General features: G+C 39.2%; 1 protein-coding gene across 7 annotated transcripts in view; it reads right to left on the bottom strand.

Annotated features, from left to right (window-relative positions):
• Positions 1–21,180, bottom strand: part of HIVEP1 (HIVEP zinc finger 1) — a 138,428-nt gene that overhangs the window by 14,971 nt on the left and 102,277 nt on the right. For all 7 annotated transcript variants that reach the window (XM_077143294.1, XM_077143295.1, XM_077143292.1 and 4 more), the window contains 4 exons: positions 9,716–15,678; positions 6,308–6,441; positions 5,423–5,598; positions 812–913 (listed from right to left, as the gene is read on the bottom strand). In XM_077143294.1, coding sequence (XP_076999409.1) covers positions 812–913; positions 5,423–5,598; positions 6,308–6,441; positions 9,716–15,678 — 6,375 coding nt within the window. The remainder of the gene's footprint in view (positions 1–811; positions 914–5,422; positions 5,599–6,307; positions 6,442–9,715; positions 15,679–21,180) is intronic.

Genomic DNA, 21,180 nt, shown 5'->3' with positions numbered 1-21,180 from the left:
GATAACTTGAAACAGATAAGCAGGTTTATTTTCCCTCAGAATTGGGTAGCGATAATTACATCTATTGAGTTAATACTATTAAAAAACAACAGATTAACTTTTTCAAAATAATAAACGCTTTGAAAGCAAACGAAAGCTGCCTTCCGCGAGCACTGCCAAAGCAGCTGCTGGGGGGCAGTCCCGGCCCTCACCACAGTTTCCAGCCCTGGGCTGGAGAATCTCAGCGGGGAGGTGAAGTTAAACACGCAGATAATCACAAAATAAGGTCAAAAGGGATCGAATACTCTCAGGAAGGAAAATTAAAATATTATCTATCGGAGTTCAGAGAAGGGAAAAGTTACCTCTCCAAGTGGGGACTTGAAGCCAAGTCCTGGGAGGAGCGAGGGGATGGGCGCCTGGGAGGGCAGACAGGTGGAGAGCCCGAGCAATGCCAGGTGAGCCGGAAAGTCAAGCATTAGGGTAGGTGGGAAAACAAAATGAGAAATAAGGGTGAAGAGGCAGAGAACTCCAGGAATGGAAGGTCGGGTTGCCCCTACTTTTATATGATAGGCAAATGGGAACCGATGAATGGTTTTAAATGGGAGAGTAACATGATCAGATACATGCTTCAGGAAGATGACTTTAACATCAGTGGAGATATGTGGGCAGGAAGGAAGATGGATCAAAATGAGAAAACTGATGAGTTTATTGCCTGGTATAAACAAGAGAAGAGGAACTAAGCAGTATCAATGGGCATGGAAAGAAAAGCATGGATGCAAAACATTAGTACATTGCAGACAGCATTAATGAAAAATATGGAATAAAGCCTTACCTGATTCTTCTGTATCGTGTTCATCTATTAAACCTACTGAGACGCCTAAATCCACACATTTCTTGCTATGTGCCTTGGACTTCATGTGTTTTGTCAGATTTCCTTAAGGGAAAAGAATGTTTACTAAGCTTACATAGTATTATTTTGCTATTGCATTTGTCAACACTGGTAAATTCCATTCCCATTTCAAGCAAAAATATAGACTGTATTTTTTCCCATGACTAAAGTTCTAACAAAAATATGGGTATACATGCTGTAATAACCTTAGTATCTATCAATATTTTCTTTTTAAAATTTGCCTTCTCTGGGTTGATAATGTCTATTTTTGCCTTATGGTTTCTCGTCTCTATTCCTTATTTATGTCTTAGAACATTTTATACATACTTATTTTAAAGTCCCTTTCAGATTGCACTATAATCTGAGGTTCCTAGATTGTGAATTTGCCATTAGTTGTTTCTGCTAGCTCTCATCAATAGTTCGTTACCTTGCTTGCTTTTAAATTCTTATTGTAAACTTATCCTCAGCAATACTGTTTTCCATGGGAGTCCCAACTATCCTGGGGTGTACAATTACTTCTGTCTGGGACCCTACAGGTTGGCTTCATTGGTCTCAGTCCACTGAGTCCGATCTGGGTTTTTTTGGTATGATGTGGGTATAGAGTTTTGCATTTTTAGGAGGTAATTTTTTTATCCACATGGCCCAAGGTCCCTGGACAGGAGAGCCAGGCTTAGTGTAGGGGCCTCAGACTCCATCTCAGGACAGGCATTAAAACCCCAGGTCTCTGGGCACATACATATCTGGTTTTCCCCCTACGGACTTCCTTTTTTTTAACTTCTGCCCACCATGCTAGCTGTGAGGTTTTTCTTTATTTCTGGTACCCTTAATTTACCTTCTTAACTTTGAGACTGGCTTTCTATTAAGAGCCTTTTTTTTTTTGGTTATTATAAACAGGATTTCTGTCTGTTTGCAAAAGAATGCATTTCCTGCATTAGTTTCAGTTCACTGTACTGAGGAGGAGTCTTATAGGAGTATCTCTAAAGCTGAGTCTCCTCTGGTGGCAGGTGTATGGACCTCTACCCAGACTCCTAGGTTACCAGGGAAACAATGGGCAAGCCTTCCCCAGATGACCAGAAAGTTGGGGTGGAGCACAAAGCAGCTTAAATGCATAATGCCACAAAACAGCTGACAGGGCAAATGACCTTTTGGGAAAAAACATATAAACAAAACCTATATACTTACTTTTGGTGGCAGGGGCAAATTAGTATCAAGAATAAGCCTTTAGAATTTTGAGCTTACAGCAGCTGAAGGACCTTCCTAGCAAAACTGATACATTCAACTAAAAATGCAGGGGAACTGGTCACACTTGGTTCAAAGTGATTCTTGTATTAGATAGCACATTCTTGTATGAGCCAACTGTACAGCACCCCGGAGGAGTGCTGAAGGAATTCAAGTGTATTGGGTGGATGGACCAGATGACATCTAAGATCCATGAAACTCTGAACTCTGCGATTTTGGAGATAATACTTGGTTCCAAATGGTTTGGCCATGCCTGAAATTTACCTTAAATTAAAAATATATATATGAAGCAAATATGACAAAATGCCAACAATTATTAAAAGATGATGGTCATATTTGTGTACATTATACAAATCTCTTCTCTTCTGTTTACTTCAAAATTTACATATGAAGTTATAAAAATGGGCTGTCCACCTTAATGTGATTAAAATTTCTATTTATAAGTCAAAATGTTTTCAGTATAGTAATAATATTACAAACCAGATTACAAGTTTCATTAACAGTTCTCTTTCAAAAAGCTTCTGTTGCCTATACAGACAGTTATAGCAGGTTGTTTGCTTTCAAGGAAATTAATATATAACTGCAACCAGGCAAATTTGGGAACATACGTTTCTGGTAAACATATTTTCTCCTAACTTGAGTTATCTCTTATTAGTAACAAACTTTCTAAATAATTTAAAATAAATAAAACCATTTGCATTTACAATATGCAAAGTATGCATGTTTTTAAATGCAAATATGCCCTAGCAATGCTATAAACTTTGTATATTAATAGATAAATTTTTGACAGATTTCATAAACATTTGTCTTAATCTTCTCAACAGCATTTGAGTGGTTTTGTTTCTGGATTCCTATCACTACATATAGTCCAGCTCTCTGTAATATGGATGGTACTAAATCCTAAAGCGATGCAAGCTCACTGAATATTTTCTGCTGACTGACCTTTAAAGCAGAATAGCGAAAATAAATCAATTCAAATTATTTTCAAATGTACTCATAAAGTAAACTAAGAGGACAAATGATGAAGTACAGATTCATAAGCATTACCAACAGAAGCATCAATTTCTAGCACATCAATTTCTAACACATCATTCTTTCGATAGTATTTTGAGATCTCTGTAGATCATACTCCTATAGCATGCCAATACATCACTATTTTCTTCAGTTTATAACCAGACACATTCAATATGAATTAGAGCTGGGTTGGCTAGGACAACAAAGCAAATAAAAGTAAGGCAAAATCGACAGCCTAACTTGCAAGCAAGTTCATTGTTATTCAGCTACCTTTGAAAGGTGCTAGGATCTGTTTTATATACAGTCACAAAGGACAGACAGGAAGTTGACTATAAAAAGAGAGCATCGTCATGCCAAGAAGAGGGAAATACTAAATTTCTAATATTTTCCTCACCAGTCCCATTAGCTAGTCTCTTTTAAATAAATGAACATATTCATAATTCTACATGAGTTATCTGACAAAGCAAACATTTAGTGTAAATTCAAGTATGCAGCATATTAGGGAAATGTAAGACTGAAAACTGTACTGACACATAATCTCTCCAGGGATGGTTATGTTCTTTCTACTATTAATAAACATTTATCTAAAATTTTATATCATGTTATTTCGACTTACTTCACTAAGTACTAAGTTATTTTAAGCTCTTTTAAGTTATTACAGTTGGTGATTCATAATATTTTCCTTGCCAAGAAACCTCTGTGGCTTCACTTGGTTTTCCACATCTCGATTTTCCTTCCTTGCCGTGCCCTTATTTTACGACTACAATTTTAAAAATACCCTGATTCCTTTTCCTCTGCCTATTGGGTATTTTTCACATTATACCTTGATCTTCTTGTATTTAGTGACACCATTCTGTACTTGGTAATCTTTTATTAGTAATATCAGCCTTTGAAATATACTCCTGGCCTCATATTGAAAATTAACAGATGTTTCTTATTCATAGGATCAAAACTAGTCAAAAAAGTAATAAACTGGGCCAAAAGATCAAAGCACTTTATCCGGGCAAAGCCTCTCTCGGCACAAGGAAAAGCACACCTGAGCCCACCCTCCACCTCCAGAAGGAGATTATATGCCAGTCAAAGAACTACAGAATCAATCTTCTTCCCTGCCCTTGTGATTTCTTGGAACTTTTTGGGAATACTCAAGGCCATCTGAAAAAGAACATTTTTGCTTTTCCATCATTCTTATTTCAGGCCCTACTGGCATTTAAGGAGAACTAAATTGAAGCTATTTAGCTGTCATACATTATAGCTCTCTTTAAATGCCAATAAAACAATATGCTTAATTTCTAGCCAAAAAGTGTAATAAATTCTGCTGAAGAGTTGATCAGCCTTTAAACAAAAATGGTGAATACACCAAAATAGTTAGAAAAAAGCAAACGTTAATTAGAAGGGGATAAAAATACTTTCCAAATAAAATGATTTAACTTTTTATTGATCCTGCTTTTCAGACAATTTTATGATTGCATTGCTTTGTTTTCAAGAGATTCAAACTTTTTTAAGGATAGTATATGGAAATAAAATCCCAGGTAACTAATTATTATATTCTGATTCATGAAAAGGAGTCTAAGGAGAAAGCAAAAATGTTTTGGTAGTTTATCTGTCAGATGCAACAGAATTATGTAGAGAGTGAATTCCCTCCACTATAATAAAGCCTTACAACTTAAAAACATATAAAAAAAATTAGGAGAGGTTCTAAATGTAATTTTATTGAATAGTTTGGGCTCTCTTTATAAACATTTAAAAAGCAGAAAAATTAGAAAAGTTTTGAAGCTGAAATTAATTCAACATATTTGGGTAAAAAGAAGCATCATAGAAAAAGAAATAGCTATACATTGTCTAAAATTAGGTAATAAAGCATGAGTATAATTACTTAATTATTATAAAAGCTTAGTGTGGTTTTATTTAAAATCTTTCTTTCATCTTTTAGCACCCAAATGAATTTCCATGTGATCCTGAAATTTTCTTTCCTCTTCAGCCCCAAATCAAGTATTTTTAAAAAATGTATTAATCATCATGTTGTGCAACTTTAACTTGGGGAGTAAAAGTTTTAAAAGGGCAGTTACTCCTTTTAAAATGTTAGATTTATTATATATATTGTGAAAGTATGTAATTAAATACCTTTTTCCAAAGGGATCTAGAAACATATAAGGAAATAAGACTGTGATGTTGACAAGATGTAATTTATATTAGTTCTTTTAAGCTGCTATATCCTTTGTTAAAGAATACTCAAAGGTGAGTCTCAGCTCTTCTAACTAAATGCATTTAAAAAAGGACTGGGAAGCAACGGGCATCTCATACCTTTAGTCTTAAAGGAGAAGTTACAGTAAGAGCAGTGGTAGGGGCGGACATCTGTATGGGTTCGTATGTGTTTCTTTAACATGCTAGGTTTCTTACAGCGAATTCCACATTCTTCACAAATGTACTTTCCTCTTCCCCTGCCTCGGACATATACATACTCTTCATTTGATTTATATCTAATTTAAAGAAAAAAATTAATAGGGAGATTCGACACTATGTCTTTGAGAAAATATTGATGATTAAAATTCAACCTAAAAAAAATAAAACATGGCACACAACTTTTAGACTCAAGCAATAAAAATTTTATACACATATAAGTAACAGAATATTCCAGCTCTTCAAATGAACACTTAATATTCTAATAGCTAATTCTAATCAAACAGTTCTAATTAAAAAATATTTCCCTGCTTCTACATCACAGCTTTACAAGTATTCTTTATTGCCAAATTCAATCAAGCAACTGTAACTACTGAAATATTTCTGAGCTTCACTATAACTAAAATTGGCATTTACAATTTGTTTTTCTCATAATGAAATACAGAGAGACATCAAATACTTGATTAACTAATTAAAAATTAAACTGCTCTTTCAGAGCAGTTTTTCCTACTCATTATAAACCAATGTGAAACTCAGGGTTCACTTTGAAAACTTAGTTCTTAGCTGCCCTACAGTGTTTCCTAAACAGTCATCGTTTCCTATATCAAAATGGAATTATTTAACATAATGCTAACATATATTCTGTCATGAAGATTCTGTTACTAAGCCAAGAAACCTTGCAACATTTGCATGAAAATTGGCACTGAAAAGTCTTCATTCACATGAAAGCAAATGTACATTTAAAAAGTAAGTTTAAATGTACATTTAATAAGTAAAATTTGTACTTGCCCTCCATCAAATATTTTAATTCTTCTTGGTTCACTTTTGATTAAGGAATTTTCTTTATCTTGCTCACTGTTAATTTCAGAGGCATCTTTATTGCTGAATTCACCTACTGTGGACTTTTGATTACCTAATGCTCTCTGAAAGGAAAAAAAAAAAAGAGAGACTAATTTAATAAAACTGAAAACACAGACATGCTAACGTTTCACTGGATCAAACAAGGCAGAGCGTGATGCATATGGCTGGTTACTTAAGGAAGTGCATTTCAAAGAAGCAAGAGGTTTAAAAGTCCTTTGCTTTATCTCCTCCTTAACCTTAACATATCTATCAAAACCATAGCAAACTGACAGAGTCTGTGCTATTTTAAAACCGCATTATAGCCCACTGACATTCCCAAATGAAGAGTTTACAAGGTCCCATACAACTTGGTATTAGATGTGTGTTAAAAAGGACTTTTAAAAACAGACTAAATATTCTTTCTTATATCTGACCAACCACTCACACTAGAGCTGAAGCAAATTGTTTAGAGTTTATTCTTTGGAAATGAGAAAGAACTAGTCATTCCTCCTGGTATAATAATATCTGAGAAACATGACTAAATCTTCAAAAAAGTTTAATCAGAAGCCTCATTTCCCAATATTTTATTCTCCCTTTCCTGCAATTATGATTCCTCTCTAAATCTTCTCAAAAGTTGACTACATAACTGGTATCTGTGAGATCCATGTCAGGTCAGATTTTGACTAATAATTAAATGCCTGGAGGAAAGCAATGAACATCACAACACTAAATAATATGTGCTTTTCCTATAGAAATGTTAATATGCCTTACCATTTTATAACCACCCAGTTTACAATGTATTTTCACATCATTCCATTTAATTCTCGCCACTTCCTTGGGAGGGAGCATCACAAGTGGATAAAACCCAATGAGGAAGGACAGTCCCAGGGTTAAGTCACTTACCCAAGGTTAAGTGTTAACAGCAAAAGCTGAAACTCAAGTCCTCTGGTTGACTTCAACATAAGATTCAAGTGCTTCTTTTATACAAACCTCCTTAAAAAAAATTACGTGACCAAACAGAAAGCTACCTTATGGGATGATTTAATTACACTGTATGCGATGAGAGTGTATGCATTACAGGGGAAGAGCTTAAGGACCCCAGGGAGCCCCTGTCCTCATAAACGCAGGTGTGAAGAAAAGCTGGCTGGCCCACGTGTCTCAAAAGGGTCATGTGAAGAGGTAATAATACTGACACCTGAAGGGGTAAAAATGAAATATTTTCCTGGCAAACACATCAGTCCTTCCCCATACTATGCAACACCTTTCTTGGACTTTATCTCTCTGATGGCAATCCTATTTCTTACCTTCTTTTCAATATCAAATTTCCATTTGTCTTTTATTTTTTTCCTATCACCTTCCCTTGGGAGCTTCCTGTAACTCTGGCTTCTAGTAACCAAAGTTACCAATGAGAAAAATGCCAAAACCGTTATTATTACCTTAGGTTTTCCATGCTACGCTACCCTGTGGCATTAGATTTGCTGACTCATTTTCTCTTGGAGATATTTTTCCTTTAGCACTGATCTGTTTTTTTCCATTTTGAACCATAAATGAATGCATTAACATCTGGATTGTGGGTGACAGTCACGCCAATACTCCACGGCTCACTCACCTATTAGATTCAAATTTCAGTGATGCTAGAACTGCTTGCTCCAAAGATTTCTGTTAAGTCTTCATCTTTATTTGACCTCTCTGTTTGAACAGCCCTCTCTGAAACACCTGCTTGATTTCGGTGACACCAGTCTCTCCCGGTTCTCCTTTTTTCCTCTATGAACCATCTCTTTCAGTTTCCTTTGCTGATCTTTGTCCATCACAATCCTTTAAATATTAAAGAACTCCTGGGATCTCTTCTAGGCCCTCTAAGCTTCTGCTTCTTCACACTCTCCCTGAACAACCTCATTCATTACACCTGAGCCCTAAGTCTCTACCCCTTTCAACTGGAGCTCTTCCCTGAGAGCCAAATCTAGATATGCATTTCCAGACATTTCTACGGCACTTGGTCCTTTAGGAGAACCACTTTTCACAGATATTTCAGAAAAATAAACGAAGCTCTGGTAAAATACTCATAATTAGGTCCCACTTTCTAAGATTCTACTTTAGTCAATCTACAGTAGAGATTTGGACATTAAAAAAAATAAATTCCACAAATATCTTGGATGCACACCCCTTTACTGAAAAAGTATCAATGGCTCTCTCCCATCATGCATATGCTTTTGTCTTTACCTATTTTTCCAACCTAAGTATGTTACTGTTTCAAACTTATAATGCTCTCTAGCCATGAGGGACTCCTTGTAGTTTTTTCATTGAACCAAGTTCTTTCTCACTTCTATGTTATATTCAGCTGACATTTCTCATTCATGTTTGTCTGAAAAAAAACTCTACTTATTTTAAGATAGCTAAAGTATCACCGCCTTTGAAATATCTTCCCTGTATCCATGCGTCCACAATCTATTGGCAGTGTCAGAGACTCTCTACTTTTAGAAGTTGTTCATATTTCCATTATAATACTGATACTGTGATATTTTCCTAGTGATAGGTATATGTGTCTGTGTGTCTATTTCTGATCTTGTATTTAAATGCTTGTGAACTTTTTAGAGGTCAAGGACTTAATCTACAATTTTGAATGCCAGAGTCCATCATGATACCCTTAATTATTTATTCATTCATACTTGCTAGGATTTTCCACCATTTTATAAGGCCAATAATTAGCGAGAGTGATTCTACAAATTACACAAAACTAACTCAATGATCTTAAATTATTTTATACACCTTGCACAGATCAACTTAATGATCAAGTGTGTAAGTCATCTATTTTTGAATCTTCTCTCTAGCACTAAGATGAGTCTTAAATATTGGAAGAGTTGGGACTAACATGGAGAGGGGAGGACGGTCAGGGATGCATAAGGGAAGTGCTGAATGACTGCTTTTATTTCAAAATACAACATAACACTCTTTGATTATCCACTTCTCTGTTTCCCTGTGTTAACAGGGACAAAGCATAAGCATAATCTCCTCTCTTACACTAACAAAGCCTTAGTGTAAGAGAAAAATCAAAGTAAAACTAAGATTATCTGTACCATTAAGTAAAGACTTAAATACTTAGCTGAGAAAAAAATAAGTGCTCAGGACAAGTTATTGATTCTAAAATACTTCAAGAGAGAAATACCGAAACGACTTCCTGTAACCTCACCAGTGTGACTCCCGGGTAAACACGTCCTTTCTTTCAAATAACTACACACATACAGTACAATTGATCACTCAAAATTAAAATACATATTCCTAATCAAAATAGTTAAAAGGCATCAGATGTTAAAACGACTTCGGGCAAACTTAACTGAAGATAAATTATATTCCAAGTACCTTGCTTAAGTTGTTTTTCCACTTGCTTGAATAGACCAATACATCAGATTTGGAATGGGTGGTTATTGCTTGACAGTATAGCGATTTTTCAGTCTTCTGTTTTGAATTTAGGAGAGAGAGAGCAACTTTTGTAGGTAAACCAAGAGGATTTGGATTACTGGAGCTTACTGTCCAATCAGTATATGCTGAGGTCTTCCGGTCATCCTGAGGCAAATGCAACGACTTCTGTTTTAATAGATAACACCACGTAAAGCTTGTGGTTGTCTTGAGACTGGGAAAGGAAGGCTGCTGTGGGTCTCCAGCAGCAGACGCTGAAAGAGCGGTCGCTAACTCACTCTGCACTTGGGCATTCACTCTGCCACCTGGCTCTTCACCCACCAGAGACTTCCTTTCTTGGTCATTATGTATACTTTGCAAAGGAGAGATGCCAGTATTTTCTGAAGGGATAGGAGAATTTCTAGCTGTAAATGTCAGTGATGCAGAGGACCTGAGGTTTTCAAATTCTTGCAGTTCACTCACAGCTTCTTTAACTCCAGATTTAGAGTGTCCTGATGAAGAATTATCAGTTGGTAAAACCGCTGTCAAATGGATAACCTCACTACTAACTTCAGGCTGAGAAAAAACATCCTGTTCCAGTATCACACCATCAAGTGACTCTGCGGTACAAACCTGCCTCACTAAGACAGGCTTCTTCTGCTTATTAGCCTCATTAGCTCTTGAACCCAGTGGTTCTAAGGATCTAATGTCTGTTGTGCAAACAGCTCCATTTTCATCTTTTGCCCGCTTCTGGTGCTTTTCCATGGCAATGTCTAAACTATTTGCTGGGGAGAGCATCCTTTTACTTGAAGCTGCAGATTCTTGTTGGGGGGAAAGTCTACCAACAGACATTTTCTGAGTTACAGGCAAGGATCCTAACAGAGAATGTTGGCCCATCTCTGAAAAAACATTTTCACAAAGCAGTCCTTTCTCTGGGTTTGGCAAAGCACTCTGATGATCTTTCAGTGATTTTGGCACGGAATGTTGTTCTTCGCTGACTGGCACTAACGTATCATTAGCCTGGAAAACCGACTGATTTGGCAGGTCTTGGGTCACTAAGATCTGTGGCAGAGAGGTGACTGTGGCAAAACAGTAAGCTGGGACATTACTCTGAAGACGCACAGGCACCATGAATGATGAGGAGACCTGAGGACCCTGACTGCCATGTGGCCTGGGTTGCAGGGCTGGCAGAGAACATGAATTAGACATGGCATCTACTGATGTGGTCGGTAATGCTAAAGAGGTCGTGCAATGGTCTGCACCAACTGGATCCGAAAGAACATGACTGGGCAAAGAATGGACAGGATTAGAAGAGCAAGACTGGCTTGAAGTTAAAACCTGAAACTGGAGTTGGTACTTGGGTGCAAAGCAATCCTCGTTTTCAGAAGATGCACATAAAGGAGGGCTTGGATCTGGGTTGTCACACTGTGTGGCCACTTCTGGAGTCGTCAGTGTAAGCTGGTGGTTAGTGGGTGTGTGGACCTGATTTAATAAATTGGTACCAAAAAGCTGCTGGACGGGAAAGATGTTAGTAGAGCTGGAGTTTGACATTTCTGTTCGCAGATCCTTAACTTGAATCTGGGAATGTGAAGTATTTGTGGGAAACTCAGCTAAAGATGTAGGAGCGGTCTGAGGCCCCTGAAATGGCACTGGGTTCACACCTGGAGGAGCAATATTTTGGAAAGTTGATGGGTTCAAAGGAGGCAGGAGGCTATCCGGAGCTATATTTAGAGATATCTGCCGTATCAATGGGCCTCTTCTTCTTTCTAAGAGAGGCACGTGCCCGGTAACTGCCATGCCTGAGGGGGATGTTGGAGGCTGCAATTCAACAGGTGGCGTCATCTGGGATGGTGTTATGCTTCCACAGTCGAATGATTTACTTCTAAAATCAGAGACCTCCATCGATGTCTGCATGCAATTAATCTGTTCTGATGCAGCCCGTCTCATTTCCCGGTAAGTTCCGGGAATACTGAGTGTATTCGAGCCAGCTGGAATCACAAGAAACTCGGCTTTATTTAGAAAATCGATTTTGGGGGAAGCCTCGGTCTTAGAAGGGTCCTCTATGTCCAACGAGGCTGAGAAACTTGAAGTGTGGGATAAGCTACTCTCCCTACTTAGACTCCTGGAGAGGGTAGAATCAAAACTCGATTCTGTTGAGGAATGTTCTATCTCAGCCAGGCGAAGCCTTTTCTTTTTCGGTGGCAACTTCTCTGTTGGCAGTTTTGACAAGGTTTCACTACGCTGTGGCCAACTGAACTTTTCTGACTTTTCTTGATCGTGGCCTTGAACTTCGAGGTCCCGGTCTGGCTCTTCTGTGACCAGAATTTCTGGGACTTGGATGTTGTGCTGCCGAACAAGTCTTGAGGGCTGTCCCAGCACATTTCTCTCACTTGGAATCTTTCTGGAACTTTTCTGAAGTTGTCCTCTAAGAGTATCTGATAATGCAGGCTGATGAGGATAAGAGAGGCTCCGAGATGGGTGATTTTCCTCTGGAGAAATTCCCAGGACTTTCAGAGTGCCAGGCTTTACTGTTCTACTCAGCTCCTGGAGAGAAACCGGGGAACCTTTTTCCAGAGACTCAAGCTTCTCAAATGAACTGGGTCTGCTCAGTGAATTTGTATGCTGTATAACTGAGATTCCAGTTCCGTGTCTTTTCAACTCTGTCTTGTCTTGGGCAGCTGTACTTATCTGTTGCTCCATGATGGTAGACAGCTTTGGGTCAATAGTCGGGTCGGTGCCCCTGGCAACAAGCTGAACTTGTGAATTCTGCAGCTGTATACTTCTAGGCTGCTGGTCGCCTGTTATGGCATTATGTTTAGACAGACTGGAAGCACAGCCCAGAGTATTTTGAAACTGAAGACCTTCTGAGCTTTTCGGTGATGCTCCACTTTCATTTTGCTGCAGTTCGTCGTCATCTCCCACACTTTTCATCTTCCTCCTTTTCCTGATCTGGGGCGTCTGTTCCCAGACACCCGTGGAACCGGCTACTCTGTAGTGCAGAATCTGAGGCTGTGTCCCGCTGGGCACAGGGCTGTTGTGTTCAGCCTCTCTTACGGCTACCTTTGTTTTTGGTCCGTGTAACTCGGAACAGTAAAACTTCTTATGGTTTTCAAAGTTTTCCAGTTTTCTATACCTGTTTCTACAAGTTTCACACTCAAACATTGTCCCTCGCCCATGATGAGACTTCTTTTTATCTGAAGTTGGGCCCTGGGCGGACGACCTGTTCCTTGCTGATACCATTTCACTAGAGGCACCACATCCCTGAGAGCTCTCATCTGAGGGCTGCCCAGCACCAAGAACATGATTTTCGTTTGCTGAGGAGTCTTCTATTGCTGCTTGTCTGACAAGGGTGCGGGGATGTCCGCTTTGGGGCGCAGAAGGGTTCGGTCCTGACACGAAGACATCATCATAGAAAGTGCCAATTTTGTCATCAAATGACTGAGTTCCTCTTAGTGGATGGGGGGGAGGTATTATGTTTGCAGGCACTGCTGAGTAGCCTGTGGTGGGCATAGAATTACTTCTTGTAATAGGTAAACAGTCAAGGGAAGGTACAGAGAGAAGAAAAACTTGTTTTGATTTCTCAGTAGGGGTAAAAGGGGACTTTGGTATATCAGAGCTTGAGCTCGTTCGCCGCCCCATTGGTTTTAAGTCAAACTGAAAAGAATCCTTAAATATGTACGATTTGGGAGAATCGATGCTTCCTCGTCTGGAGAGAGATGTTCTCCGAGGCTTTACGCTGTCCAGCTGCTTATCATCTACCAAGGCTTCGTTGTCGGAAATCAGCTTCGATATGCGCTCCTCGAGGGTCTTTGTTGCCAAAGGTGGGCGCATCTGGCCTGGGAGGAACAGGCCCTTCTCACCTGTTGGTACAGCAGGAGACACCTGTGTGTGGCTAAGCGCTGCAGAGGGCCCATTACTCTTAGTGTTGGAGTTCTGCTCGGTGGTGGTTAATGTTCTGGCAAAGGAAGCTGGCGGGCTCGCCGTTTGCTCGGCACTCTCTGAACGTGAAAAGTAGCCAGAATCTGTACTTCCTAAACTCCGTGGACTCAGAAGAAGTTTTCCTTGTTGCTCCTGGGAATAATCGGTCGCCTGCTGCCGTTGTAGCTGGGCATGTACCGTGTGAGACTCTTGCTTCCCTTCAGCTGGACTCATCTCCCCTTTCTGATGGGACTTCTCATCCGTCTCTAGGGAGGACACGCAGGCCGAATTCGACAGTACACTTGTTAGCTGGAGGTCCCGCTGTTTCTGGGCGTTAGAAAGTTCAGGCACGGACTGTGTACGCTTGGCACCGTCAGTTCTTAAAGGGGACACAGTGACAGGGTGGACCACAACTTTTGGCAACTCTGTCACGGATTGTGAGTCTGAAGATTTCTCCTGTAGTGAAAAGTCACCTACCACATGATCTGGATTGCTTGGGATGAAACCTAATTTTGGTAAAGCTTCAGCATTTGATATCGTTTTCATTATTTGCATGGACTGCAATTCCGTGGAGCCTGGGTCATTATGTCTTTCGTCATTCGGGCCCTCGTCCTCGCTCTCGCCACTGTCTTCTACGTCTGAGTGGACGCTAAGTGCTTTCGGGGACTCAGATGAGAACACGCCAGCAGGATCTGGTTGTAAGACCAGTCCAAGTTTGATAGTATGTGCATGGGATTTTTTGTGCTTATATAGATTACTTTTAGTCTTAAATGAAAATCCACAAGTCACACAGGGATAGGGCCGCTCTCCGGTGTGAGAGCGGATATGCTTTAAAAGCACACTGGGCTTCGCACAAGCGCGATTGCAGTACTCGCAGATGTATTTTCCTTGTTTTTTTGGCTTCTGATCTTTCAGAAGAAGATTGCACATTTGTTCTACGCTGTGATTCACGACAGAGGCAACGGGAGTTGAATTATAAAGTGGCGTGGTGGGGGGCTGTGTCGAATTGGCTGGACCAACCGACATGGGTGAAGTGGAATCCGATGGCTGGTTTTGAGGAATAACCTGAGTTCTACTGGAAGGTGAAGTGAGAACGATTGACGATGTCACTGCTATGTTATAAACGTGTTCGAGCTTGGTGTGCTCTTGGTTTTGCAGATTCAGTGACCTTGTGAAACCTGAACACCCTGGAAGCGGTGGATTATTATGTTGCTCAGAGTTACAAACAAAGTGTTCGTGCTGACGGAATGAATGAGGAACGGGCTGGGCTGCTGCCTGCTCATTCTGCTGGGTGGCAGGTGCATGCACTGGGTATGAGGTACAAGGAGAGGACCGTGACTGAGCAACACATTCTTGGGAAGTCTGACTGGGAACATCCACTGAACTGTTTTTTAATTTAGAAGGTGATCTGACAGTTTTATTTGGTCTCAGTTTTTCTATCTTAATTGCACAAGATGAGCCCTTTTGCGACAAGGTGCTCAGTTCTGGCTCCATTGCTTTCAATAAGACATCAAACGCGGTATTTGTATAGGAGGAGGAAGTAGTGCTACAGTTAGAAGAGACACATTCACTATTGTCAGCCCTGGTTTTACTCCTCAAAGAACTAGAGTCACATTTTCCATCTAGGAAATTTAACTTGGTGGACTCGGAGCCTTCTGACCTCCACCTGCGTAATTCAGACGCGTGCTGCTGCAAAAACAAGGGTTTCTTGGGGGAGGCAGAGTCTTCAGGTTTAGAGGCTTCGGCAGTTATTCCAGGTGTTTCTCCATTTTGTTTGGTAAACTGCTTCCCATTTTTTATAGGGATATGGTTCGGTTTCTTGTGAGATTCGGAAGCACTTTGAAGACCGGTGAAAGATGGTCCTTCTGAGTTTTGCTTATGTTTTGCCTGAAGAGGATTTCTCAGTGGGGATTTTGGTATCTTTTTCAGGTGATTCTCAGTTACAATCTTTTTCCGTTTCACACCTTTTAGTGATTCTGAAGTTCCTTTAATACTAGCCTCCAGGATTTCTGTTTAAAAAAAGAAGAAAGAAAACCAATTAGCAAAAATGAATACACACCAACTATATTTTTTTAAAGATTAAGATTACTATCATGAGGTTGTTAAGACAATCAAAGAAGGGAGTTAACGGAAAGCCATTTTAGTAAAACTGCATTCTAACATTCTGGCCATATTAAGAATGTTGCTAATCAAAATCTATTGAAACCATCATGCAAAGACCTTAGTGTGCATTTCTAGAATGTTCCTCTCCCCAACCCCTATCCTACTGCAGAGTCCCAGAGCCACATTCTAACCCACATTATCCTTCACTTCCACTCTGACAGCCAAGGACTCTGCCTTCACAGTAGTGGGAGAAGTCTGGCCTACAAGGTAAGAAATTAACCTTTTCATGCTAGGTGTTTGGCCATTTTATCACATTAAAACATCTTTTAAAACAAACTTCTCAGCAAATTTCTAAACAGGCAAATAAATATGCAATACTGATATTTTTATGAGAAAAAGGCTACTATATAGTTTTTAGAGTAAATATACCCGATCATCATGATATATTATAGAACAATGAAGTACTGGTAATATAACAACTTCATCAATGAACCAACAAATACAGAAAGTAAAATAATCCACTGGTTTGTGGTCTTTCACCAACAAAATGAAGAAGTCACCTGTCATAATGTCTCCAGGTTTTGAGAAAATCAACACCGTTTTAACTGAACAAAATATTCAAAAGCTTTATTTCATCGTTATTAATAATACACAGAAAGACAGACAGATAGATAAAACTTATTACAGGAATAACAGAGGAAACCACGTCAATTCCTGACTGTGTTGGTAACAGACCAGAATTTATATGACATTAATCCCCCACAGACTACATCAATTACTATATTTTTATCTATATAATAAAATAGATATAGATATTTTCTATTTTCTTGAACTAGTTTCTTGCCATAATTTAATTTGTTTCCTATTGTTGGGTCCTTTGGTATATAAACAAAAACTATTTAGGCTTATATTACTTATTTGTAGACTAGAAAGGCCAAATGCTTTAATTCCCCATCAAATTCAAACAGCTGTTCAATGTACATATCTGAAATTCATATTAGATCAAAACATCCACACCATAATAGCTACTTGGCATTTACTGAAGATAAAAATTTACATGAGATAATATTCTTTTCATTTGTAACATCAATACCTGTGCTATAAGATATTAGTTTAATAAAAAAAGAATACACACTAGTCCTCTAAAGAAACACTAACCCCACATAATCAGAAGGAAAAAAAAAAAGTGTTCTCAGAAAAGAATTGGTCAGTATCATTGACTACCTTTCTACAATGACACTAAGCATATCTCCATTCATTTGGAAAATGATGTTTGCCCATTGATTTCCCCTCATCAAAGTGAATGTAAAAGTCTATGAATGAGTTTCAATTCGGGGTGCCTGCCCATGCAAAAAAAATAAATAAATAAAAAGTCAATGAAGGTACTTGACACCTCTCATAAAGGCAAATGGGCAAAATGAAAACTGACAACTGTCATCTAGGGTTTGTAGTTTCTTTGGAGTAGGGTTCTTTACTTCAGAGACATCAATTATTTTTATGTTGGCTCACTCTTACTGTGATTTAAACTGCTCTCATCTTTTTGTCTTTTGCTTTTCTTTGTAATTATCTCAAGTTTCCTCCTATTTCAATAATTCAATTTTCTGGCTCTTCTGTCCCTTTCTGTTTCACATTTATTCATTAGTGATGCATTGATGCGCTGCTGTTCTCACTTTGTTTCCTTAGTTCCATATTTCTCATTTCATCATGTTTTATTGTTTCCTATTAAATTTGAGGTCTTGCTTTAATAAATGTATTACCTTATTAATTCTATGCTCACAAAACACTTCTGTTTCTGAGGTAATATTTTCCTTAAGGCTGAGGTTTTGTTCTCTTTCCATGTTCTCTCTGCTTTTCTGTTGCCTAGGATGGGGGGAATGGCAAGGGGTAGCATTAGGCTGAGAATATGTTCATAACAGTCTTTTTTTCTGGGTTCTGTTTATTCTTTTAAGATGCTGTTGGATCTCCTTTAATGGGGTTCACTCCCCTTGTTCAAGGGATCAAGACAACTCCACCATGGGCGGTTGAGAAGGGAGAGGGAGTGGAGATAATTCTGGGTACTCGATCAGCTCCTAAAGCCACGGATTTTCATTGTGCCTCGGAATGGGAGAGAAGATGGTAGAGGGGATGATAGAGAGATAAAAATAGAGAGAGGGTGCTAGTCATACGTGAGATGAATACCAGACTATCATTCTAGAGGTGGAATGGATACAAGCTGCATGCTTTACAACTGACTGGATCTTTCCAGCCCCTGGTTCCCCAGATTTGGGACTGGAGTGCATGGAGTGGGTTTTAAACCATTTGGTGTAGAATTGTGGTTAAAACCTCCCCTAGGGACTAAGATCCTGGAATATGAGGTGGCAGGCCCTTAAGTCTTCAGAGAATGCTAATCTGGGAAAGTTTCTTAAACTCATCTTGATCTTGATTTATCTCCCATCTACTCATTAGTGAGCTGAGTAGTTATTTTCTCCTGACCTCTCACCTGAAGGAAAGAGTTAGTACGATCACCAAACATCTGTAGCTCTCTTTATAACACCTGGCAGGTAGTTTCCATAGGCTAAGCAATAAGAGAATGTGGAGATGAGAATGCCTCAAAGCAATGTGAGAGGTGGAAGGTAGGAGGGGAATAGCTGTTTACCAAGAGCAACTTGAGCTTGACAGGAATTTTAAAGGCAATCTGTTGTCATGGTGGTGGTTAAGACTAAAATGGAAAATGTATTAGAGAAAGGACAGAGAAAGATGGATCTTGAGATAGGTCACAGACTGTAGTCCAACAATGGTACCTTTTAAAATTCCAGCTATGCTACCAGCCAGGGGTACAGGCTCACCCCAGGTTCATTTAGGTTCATTTAGGCTGGCTCCCCTACATTTACCTCAAGGCAAGGGCAGCTACCACTGTGTGACTGCAGAGCTTCCAGGTTGTCACCAAAACCAGGGCTGGACATGCCTGGTAGACATAAGGGTGAAACACAGCCTTCTCTCCTCACAGACAGAGAATGTACAGTCAGACGTGGAAGGGAGCGAGGCCTCAAAAGAGGAAAATTATATTCTCTACCTGCTCAGTGTGCTACTGGAGATGGCTGAAAATCACTCAGAAACTTTGGAACATCAACAGGTCAGAAATCCAGAAAGGAATTCATTTAACAGACAGAAATATCACTTAGTGGCAATGTTATCACTGAACAAATTGTGGACTTGTTGGGCTATATAAAAATGCCACGGTTCTTCACCAGCTAGGTAGCCAAGCACAGACAAAAAAGATCACAAAAGGCCATTGATTGGAGAAAGTGGAATGGCTGGGGAAATATGAGCTAAATGTCCTAGCTTCTATGCATGTGAGGTACTGGTCACTTTATTTTCCAAGGTATAAGCCTAATCATGAAGGTTCCTCTATTAGTTCAAAGAAGAGGACCAAGGAATTTAAAATACTATCATCAGTTCGTTCCAGGATTATTTCTAGAGAATACCAGATAAAACATAAGCAAGTTCCCAAGCACAAGAGAGTCATCTGAGCTGCTAGCTAAGTTGTGACAAAGAATATTCCCAAGGTAGAGAGAAGGTATGATTCATGATGACCTGAAAGTGTGTTTAAAATCCCGCCTTGATTGAAGGTAAGTTTTTTTTTTTCTATATGTACTCAGAGACATAGTGTAAAAATCTTTAGATCTCTTTTGGGTCTTAAGAGTCCCAGATACTACCTGTTCTCTAACAATTGAGAACATGAATGTTGGGTCAAAGGATCAAGAGATCAGAGGTAGAGAGACCTTTTAGAAGGTTTTTCCAGTAGTTTAGGTAGTAGTAGTTCAGCAGTTCATGTGAAAGTTGAAATGCTACCCCCAGCCCAGGAGTGACAGTAGACCTCTGAGCTGATAAAAAGCAAAAGAGCCTGAGAAAGATTTGCCAAAGATTGTGTCAAGGTTTTCCTCCCAAGGTTTTGGGAGGGGGAAAAAAAATCAATTCACTTCCCATTTCACTGAACCTCAGACTCAATATACATGTGGAGAATTGTAAACTACAGCTAGGAATCCAGGACTAGAAATTTTCAATAGGGAAATGGTTAGGTTAATTATGGCAGAGCCACTTAACATAATATTACACAATCATATAAAATGATTATGTAAATTATATAATAATATGAAAATTTATGATATATTAAATATACATGCATATGCTCTCCTTTTCCTAGGAGATGTATGGGCTAGAGGCATAGCTCTGAGAGGATAGCGAAAGCTATTTTTGTAAAAGTACATAAATGATAACCCAGAGAGAGAATACTTTGGAAGAGAAGTCTTACATTAGGAACTTCAGGGATGAACTAGAAATAAAAGGAACAAAGGAGTAATCAGAAAGATAAGACCAAATATGTGATAGTGATGTGCCCAGGAAGTCAGGGTTTAGAGACTTTTAAGAAGGAGGTGGCCAATAGGGTTAAACATTACATTCAGATAAATAGTATGAAAATTAACAAGAGGCCTCTGGGTTTAGCAATCATAGGAATTAGGAGGACGTAATTTCCTGAGAACTGTGTCAGTGAGGTATTGGGGTAAAAAAAAAACACATCACAAAAGAATAAGGAGTGAGGGATGGAATGGTGAAGCAAAGGGCCAGTAAATACAGACTGCTTTCTGGGAATATGGCTGTGAAGGAAACGAGAAAGGTAAGTTACCTGTGTCAGGGAAAGGGGAGATTAAGGGAAGGTTTCTTTAGGATAAGGGAGGGTTGAACAAGTTTCTAAACAGGAAGTAAAAGTCAGCATGGAGAAAGACTGAAAATGCAAGACAGATAAATAAACCAGAGATACGAACAGGAATCTACCATACAACTGTCGGAACTACAAACTGTGATGAAGTGAGGAAACAATGGGAAAGGTTTTATGGAGGTAGCAATGACTGACTCGAGCCTTAAAGGACTTGAAGGGTGGAGGGAAATACTGCCAAGGAAATGGCATGAACAAGGTATAAAGGGAAAGTGCATAAGGCAGGCCTACAGAATAGTAAGTAGTTTCTGTATAAGAACTTTGTAGTTTATATGTTGGTAGAGTGGGAGACACCTTTGGAAAGGTATTCTAGAACCAGGTCATGGGTGGGAACTGAATGCAAAGGAGAAGACCTGGAATTCAGTTAGCAAGCAAATATTCACCAACAAGTTCTTCCTCGTCCTCAAGGAATATAAATCAAACATCTTAATGTGGCCAAAAGACTGAATTGTCATCTGGCTCTTGACTGCCTTTCCAACCTCTTTCTCTACCATTTCCCCCTTACCCACTTATGCTCTGGGCACATGAGTTCCTTTCTGATCCTCAAACAAGCCAATCTCTCAGCATTTCCTAGCTTGAAAGGCCCTCCCTCTTCTCGACTCTTGAAATGACAGGGTCATTTTCAACCTTTAGGTCAGTATGCCAATGTTATTTC

The sequence above is a fragment of the Tamandua tetradactyla genome, chromosome 25 (genome assembly GCF_023851605.1).
Source record: "Tamandua tetradactyla isolate mTamTet1 chromosome 25, mTamTet1.pri, whole genome shotgun sequence".
Lineage (NCBI taxonomy): Eukaryota > Metazoa > Chordata > Mammalia > Pilosa > Myrmecophagidae > Tamandua > Tamandua tetradactyla.
This window is presented reverse-complemented; position numbering and strand designations above follow the sequence as displayed.